Source organism: Triticum aestivum, unplaced genomic scaffold (genome assembly GCF_018294505.1).
Source record: "Triticum aestivum cultivar Chinese Spring unplaced genomic scaffold, IWGSC CS RefSeq v2.1 scaffold175786, whole genome shotgun sequence".
Taxonomy (NCBI): Eukaryota; Viridiplantae; Streptophyta; class Magnoliopsida; order Poales; family Poaceae; genus Triticum; species Triticum aestivum.
Window position 1 is genome coordinate 1 of NW_025234142.1, and position 7,348 is coordinate 7,348.

The 7,348-nt window shown below is 41.2% G+C and overlaps 1 protein-coding gene across 1 annotated transcript; it reads right to left on the reverse strand.

Annotated features, from left to right (window-relative positions):
* Positions 1–4,014: 4,014 nt before the first annotated feature.
* Positions 4,015–5,052, reverse strand: LOC123176148 (probable glutathione S-transferase GSTU6). Its single transcript, XM_044590504.1, has 2 exons — positions 4,666–5,052; positions 4,015–4,581 (listed from the first exon to the last, which is right to left on the reverse strand). Exons 1-2 carry the CDS (start codon positions 4,987–4,989, stop codon positions 4,207–4,209), a joined length of 699 nt encoding a protein of 232 aa, XP_044446439.1. The 5' UTR covers positions 4,990–5,052; the 3' UTR covers positions 4,015–4,206.
* Between the last annotated feature and the right edge of the window lie 2,296 nt (positions 5,053–7,348).

Sequence of the window (7,348 nt, forward strand, 5' to 3'; positions counted from 1 at the left end):
AAGACGCACGTCTTGCTCCCTTGCCAACTACAGCGTGAAAGGTTATTTTTGGTCAAGATCACACCTCTGTTTAGAAACCAAATGAATATGTTCACACAAAGAGGAATTTTGAGCTTCTAATTTTTTTTATTTAGCAACAGGAACCTTTCTGTGGGCAATCGCCTCATATAAAAACTTGATAGTTTGTAATTATCAATTGCTTCTTTCTCCGACCAAACCGAGTCGCAAGGTACCACCCATGATGATGGTTCCATGCTCATCGTCTACCTTAACACAAACATAGCAGAATGGCAGAGATGAACTACCAATGGAACAAATAAGCACATAGCCTTGTAGCTCCATTTATAGACCAACCAGCCAGCCACATTGCCCATGCCGGTCTCTTCATTCACTCCACATACGATTTCCACTTGACACAGATGATTGATTAAGGACCCGTTCTTTTGAGGCTTATGAGTGGTTTCCAAAATAAGCTGCCCCTATCAAGCTTATTCTAGCAGACCAACCTAAATAGTTATTCTAAAAGCATACTAATTAACCCTTAACTAGTAGGCCTCTAAAATAAAATTTTAGGTTGGGCTGCCAGACTAAGCTGGGTAAAGGGTGGCTTATTTGGACAACCACTCATAAGCCACAAAAGACCTGCCCTAAATTCCCCAGCTGGATGTGTGTCTCCGAATTAATCTATGTAGTCCATCACGGCCCACAAATGGCTCAGCCTGGATAGGTGATCCAAAATCTATCTGATGGCCAGCTATGGAAATCTGCTCTACAAAACTCTCTCATCAGGTGAAAGGAGAAAGTCCGTGATATTTACATTTTTATGGATATTAATATTATGTGACATTACTACAGGAAAAACATGTTTGCAATGTGATGCCAAACGGGAAATGTGATGCAATTCATGTTTTACATGTGACATGTGATGCACTTCATATTTGATGTGTCCATGGACAATTAACCTTCCTAAAAGAAGGAGAAAAGAGAAGGCGGCCCGAGATCACCGGGGTTCCCTCACCTCTGGGGGCTGCTCTAACGGCGGCAGTGGGAAGGGGAACCCTGAGATCTTGTCCCGCGTCTGTGCAATAGTCTAGGTTTTTTCAATTAGTATCTTTGTTTGTCCATGGCTATGTCTCCGGTGGTGGCGATGGCAGTGGCCGATAAGGTTGATCTTGCAGTGACAGGTGCCTGCCGGACGTGAAACAAGGTGATGTGTGGGGACGTCAGTTCTATGGGATATGACACAAGGTCCATCAGAACATAGGTTGATGTGAGATATATCCATGATTTTTTTTTACTTTTGGAATACAAAATTATGCCGGTCATAATGGTTGTTTTCATGTTGGTTTTGCAGGGTCATTTTCTTGGATCAATCTTAACAGCAAAACGTGATGTATAAGAGAAGGCTTGATAGATCAAAAGTATTGGCGTAAAAGACAAAGGAAGGCGATACGAAGGCCAAACAAGCCTTGCAAGTCAACTTTTGAAAAACAGAATATAGATGGCAAGCGCACATGATTTCCAATAATGTGGTTAGTGATTTGATCATGAAAGCAACAGCTGGATAGAAAAATCTTCACATTTCGTCTCGTGCAACCACAATGATAGGAGTAGAATGATAAGTGTTTGTGTCCACCTCACCAATCATCCTGTCGTGATACATATCTTCCGCTAATTTTGTGATCTACAATAATCATCAGATTTCTTTAGCTGCAGACAATATGTGTTTTTTAAGAATAATGATTATATCATAAGATAAATTCGTGTACATGAGGATTTGAACACGCTGGCGGGATTGTACGTCCACTTTTCCTACCATGTGCTAACTTCTTTGTAAATTGATGAAACACACATCTAATAATTGTGTGGTTACTCTGAAAATCCTTCTAAACTAGCCATCTAGTATTTTCCTCTTTTATTCATATAATTGGTTCCTACTTATAACATGTAAAAGATTAGAATATGCAATATGTCATGCTTGTAGCTGGAAGCCAGCCTGTAGATTTCTCAACTAATCAATTCTTGTATGGCAATATATTTTTTCTAGGGTGATACCACAACTGTTTCCATTTTTCACCTCGCAAGAAAAGTACTCTATCCATTTTGAACCAGAAGCATGTGCTTTTTATTTCACAACTATATTGTTGTGGAGTGATTTTTTATGAGAAATTAAGTATCCGGTGAAATCAATTACACTTAAAATTTCACAAAAAACACGTTTGAAGGTTTTTATTTTTTTTCTCAAAAGAAAATGGTACGATAGAAACATGATAAACATGTGAAAAAATGAAGTTAAAATTCATTTTCATTTGGGAGGTAAGAAAGAAAGTTACGCATGAATATCAACATGTAAATTCGTCAGTGGCATACGCTTCTATCGTTTAAAAGGATGGTGATTTTGCAACATACTGTTTGACTGGGAAACATGCACCTTTTTTGTTTTTTGCGAGGATAGATAAAGAGTTAGTTGAGCTCAGGGGTGGAGAGGATTTAGGTATAGGGGGGCCAAGCGAAGTAGAAAAAAATTTGTGACAATTACATAGTAGAAAAAAATTCCAGTGATAATTATAGAGAACAGGTTGAGAACTTGCACATCAGCCTCCTTAACAATTTTAGTATGCTGAGAATTCGAAGCAACCAGCTTAGCAAATAATTGTTCGTAAAGGTGTTTGGCTTCATAGTTGAGGAATTTAATTTCAGATGGAACGGGTTTAGAAACCAAATTAAATTTAATGGTATTTGGCAGGGCTTTTTTTCTCATCGTAATTGAGGAATTTCAATTTCAATTTCAATTTCATATCTGGACATTTAATGGACTTGTTGTACAATGTTTACCAACATTAACGGGTCGTTGCTTGCGGATTGGTTAATTCTCATGCCAAACTTCTCAAGGCATATACATGTCTTGAAGAAAAAAATTCATGTTCGAAAAAAAAAGTCATGTCTTGAAGAAGAAGATCATTAGCAGCGTCCTGGCCATAGCCAGCCGGTCAATCATCATTAACTAACTTTAAGATTGACGTCAGATAGACATGAACAATGTAATACTAGTTAGTCACACTAACTTCAAGCATGCATGCATGTTAATGGAGGCAGATACACTACACACTCTGTAATCACATACTAGTCTGAACCTAATACTTACACTCCAAGCAGTGCATCCGTCCTGAAACTATTTGCATTTGGGTGCTGATGAAAAGGAACTTAGAACATGTATAAAGACATGGCATCAAACAATTTGCCATGCCTCGTAGGAGTATATTAATGCCGATGAGTGGCATAACTATATGTAGCTAAAGTCCGAAAGAAATAATAAGTCACCTTTCTCGGGCTTATAAACCACTGGAAATAAGCCATTACGTTAGCTAACTACCAAAGAAAATATGCGAAAGTGAAATATGGTTTGCCACACCGTCGCGGGTAAATTGTGACCTCGCCTAGCTAATGCATCAGCCACAAAATTTGCCTACCCTGGGAAAAAGTTGTGATCATTTAGGTGCTAATCTAATGCTTAATTTTGATATAATGGTATTCACAAATAACTATGGTTTAACAAGAAAAAAAACCCATCTAAAACAGCCCACTAGAGCGTATAGAAATTGTGGGATGGCTGGAATTGTTGTTGCATATTGATCTGACCCTAATATGGGGTATATGTAGGAGTACAACGTGGGAAGAGGATTGGAGTACAAGGCAAGTCATTGTTAGTTTTAACCAAATCTATCTCTATCTCTCCTAATTCCTAACTAACACGTTTATACTTCTAACAGAGCGAAGATGTCATGCGGTTGAGATGACAGCCCACTCGGAATAGTCATCCATCAGCTCCTTCTGTCCTGGTCCTGTACTTTGCCACAGAGGAGTTATATATCAACGGCGCGCTTCTTGCGACAAGTTCTAAGCTACATACCATACCTCTGTGACTTGCCAGAGTTGGGGCACTAAGAGTCATCTCCATCGAACAAAGATTGGTGTGCTCTCGGACCACACTCCCTCTCCATGAAAGCAAAATATAGTCTCAACAAGAAAGAAGATATTATAACAAAAGATCATTCAATCTTCCTTATTCAGTACAATATTCCATGCATGACATGTTTGACAGGGACACCAACGGGAGATAATACACAACTATACTAGCACATGTATTTTAGAAAACATAACTTAATAAATATTCTCCGATCTAAACCATTCAGGTGACAGATTAGTTCACTTCTTGATAGACAAAGCCATCTGAGCCCGCTTCATCTTGGCTAACTCAACCAACTTGCTGGCATCTGGCAGGGCCACCTTGGCGGCATCCAGCGCGGTGAAACGCTCCACCCACGCCAGCAGAAGTGGGGTGCTGGCGATGTCAAAGGGTTTGCTACCACATAACTCTTCAGTTCCCTGCAAAAATGCCAAGAGACCGCCCAGTGCAATGTCCATGTATCCAACGCTATCACCGCCAAAGAAGGGCTTCCCCTTGGAGCATTCCTTGAGAGCCCCCTCCAGCGTGTGCACCGCCGCCAACATCTGCTTTATCCCCTCGGTCTTCTCCTCCTCTCCGTCGGCCGTGAACGCCACTTTCCACGGTATGACTAGCTGCATGCACCAAATAGCAACATTAATCAGCTCACCACATACATAATTGTGAAATCAACAACACAAAACACTATAAGAGTAAACCTTCTGGTCAATGTAGTCTACCCAGAACCGAGCAATGGCACGCTCGTATGGGTCAACGGGCAGGAAGGAGGGGCCTACGGTACCATAGGCATCGTCGATGTACTCTAGGATGACGACGGACTCACAGATTGGCTTGCCGTTGTGGATGAGTACCGGCACCTTCTTGTGCACCGGGTTGGAGGCGAGGAGCAGGTCGCTCTTGTTGTCGAGGTCCTGCTCCACGTACTCGTAGCTCAAGCCCTTGAGGTGCAGCGCGAATTTCACCCTGGAAACCCAGGGGCTCGCCCATGTACCCAGCAGCTTCAGCTCGTCTTCACCGGTCATTTCTCCCTTGCGTGATACCTATGGATATGACTTGAACTTCAGTGTTAACTACTGTGTTTGCTTGCTTGCTTGGCTGAGCGTGGAGTGATATATATAGGGTATGGGAGGCAATAACAATGCATCATCCATGAGGCATGTGCTAACGTCAAGGACACTTATTTTGAACAATCACTTGGTGTCCGGACATTGAATAGACTTGTTGTTTACTCTATTTTTAACACATGTACCATGATCACTTATTTTATCTCCATGTTTTGAAACACCACAGCAACGTTTCAGTGCTTAGCAACATTAGTCAAGGTCGTTTTCTTGCCGATTAGTTAACTTTCATGTCAAGTTTCTCAAGACATTAGTCAATGTCTTGGAGAAGAAAGCTAGGAAGTAAACAGGCTAGCAGAGTCGTGGACATCCCCACTCCCCAGCCGGTCAGTCATCCTTAATTACTTTAAGATTGATATCAGATAAGGACATGAGCTATATAATACTACTAGCTAGTCGCACTAACTTTAAGCATGTATCCATAACAATGGCAGGCACAGACTAGTCTGAACAGGTCGAATGCCTAATACTTCCCAGTAGCAGGGGATTTACACAAATATAAGTATAACTTCTCCATCTCCGATAACAAAAACGAGGAGAGAATTAGTGCAGGGGAATCACTCAGTAGCAGGGGAATCAAGCACCTAATTAAATTAGTTGGCCCTATCATGCAAACAGACAGTTTGCATAAGTTGCCTAACATCTTCCCAAGTTGCTCATACAAGTTCCTCTGCTCCTCGTGCGTCAGGTTTCTAAAGATCTGTATGTTTTGCAAAACAAATAGTACGCCGTGGATGCATGAGAACCACGATGAACAGGATAATGATAAAGATCAAATAAAAATCAACAAGGTGCTACAGATACGTACCTGATCCAAGATTGCGTCAACAGAGAACATGTGGGGCGACATGAACGATTGGTGGTATATGTATGCAAAAACTGTCATAACCATCTGGGGAAAATGCGCAAGAACAGTTGTTATTTTCAGCTAAACTGCACAGCCTAGGAATATATCGGATCATGAAGAAGTTCATTCAAATTTGCACATTCAGCTAATTTAGAAACAGCAGCAAGATGGCCACATGCATCGTTCTGATGCAGAGGCCGGGGGATAACCTCCTTTTCGAAAAAAAAAAGAAACAGCAGCAGAATTTAGGCCACAACAGACGAAGCTCGACTTCTCTACCGACGTATACGAACTATACATGGCCAGCCTCCTGATACCATGGTCCAGCCGTGTTGCTGCCTGAAGATCTCCTTCGCTTTTTACCATCACGCTATCCCCCTGTCACAGAGCACCTTTCTGAATTTATGCCCAAGTGTTCAGAAATTGGCAGAGAATGAAAATCGCGTCAGTAGTAGGATCACTAGGTCTAATACCTTTGAAACAAGATTTATTTCGTGTTTTCCACAACGTCCACAGGACGTAAATAGTTTGTGAAAAGTAGAACATGGTATTGTGAAATAACTCAATACTGTATGACCATGCGGCTGGAATGTTGCTGTTAGAAATTATCATTACGCAGATACCTCCACCTGCATAACCGCAACCCACGCCCACATCAAGAGGGAAGTGTTCCGCCGGCAGCCATAGGAACCACAGCCATGTATGGGCGCCAAATGGCAAATTGTTCATTAATTAAATTACTGGCGAGTGGAAGTCCATGACATTGTCTACTCCCTTCGTCCTGAATTACTTGTTGTAGAAATGGATAAAAATGGATGTAGCGAAAACTAAAATATGTCTAGATACATCCATTTTTGCGACAAGTAATTCCGGGAGAAGAGAGTATTATGACCTACGGGATGATCAAAATGACTATAGTGACAATTTCAAGACATAGATATGTGAACCAAATTTTAATCCAATTTTTATGTACAACCTTCATTAGTGATCCCCTAATGCTATTCTAAATAGTACTTGCAGGTGTTTAGAACAATATTAGGGACATATAATTAAGGGCTATGATTAGGGACACCCGTAGGCCAATATGGCTGCATATGTGCCAGCTAATTAGTGTTTTATTATATAGTAATAAGAGCTCGCTTAGTTGGACTGTCTGGTCATACTGCTGCTGGTCTCTCTCTCACTCAGAAGAAATATTCTTTGGACCTCCTTCGACGTGCGGTTATGTTGAAGTGTAAACCTATCACCACACCCAAGGCCATGACAGAGAAGCTCTCTGTTGATATTGGTGTGCTTCTCTCTTCGGATGACGCTACGGAGTATCCCAGTATTGTTGGTGGACTATAGTATCTTATCATTACTCGACCGGATCTTTCTTTTGCAGTTAACCGTGTCTCCCAGTATCTTCATGAG

What these genes read in the sequence shown, in the direction of transcription:
- LOC123176148 (XM_044590504.1), bottom strand. Translation starts at nt 4,989, where the DNA reads ATGACCGGTGAAGACGAGCTGAAGCTGCTGGGTACATGGGCGAGCCCC. An exon ending in TAGACTACATTGACCAGAAG is followed by an intron (nt 4,582 to 4,665) that starts GTTTACTCTTAT and finishes TGGTGCATGCAG; the next exon opens with CTAGTCATACCGTGGAAAGT.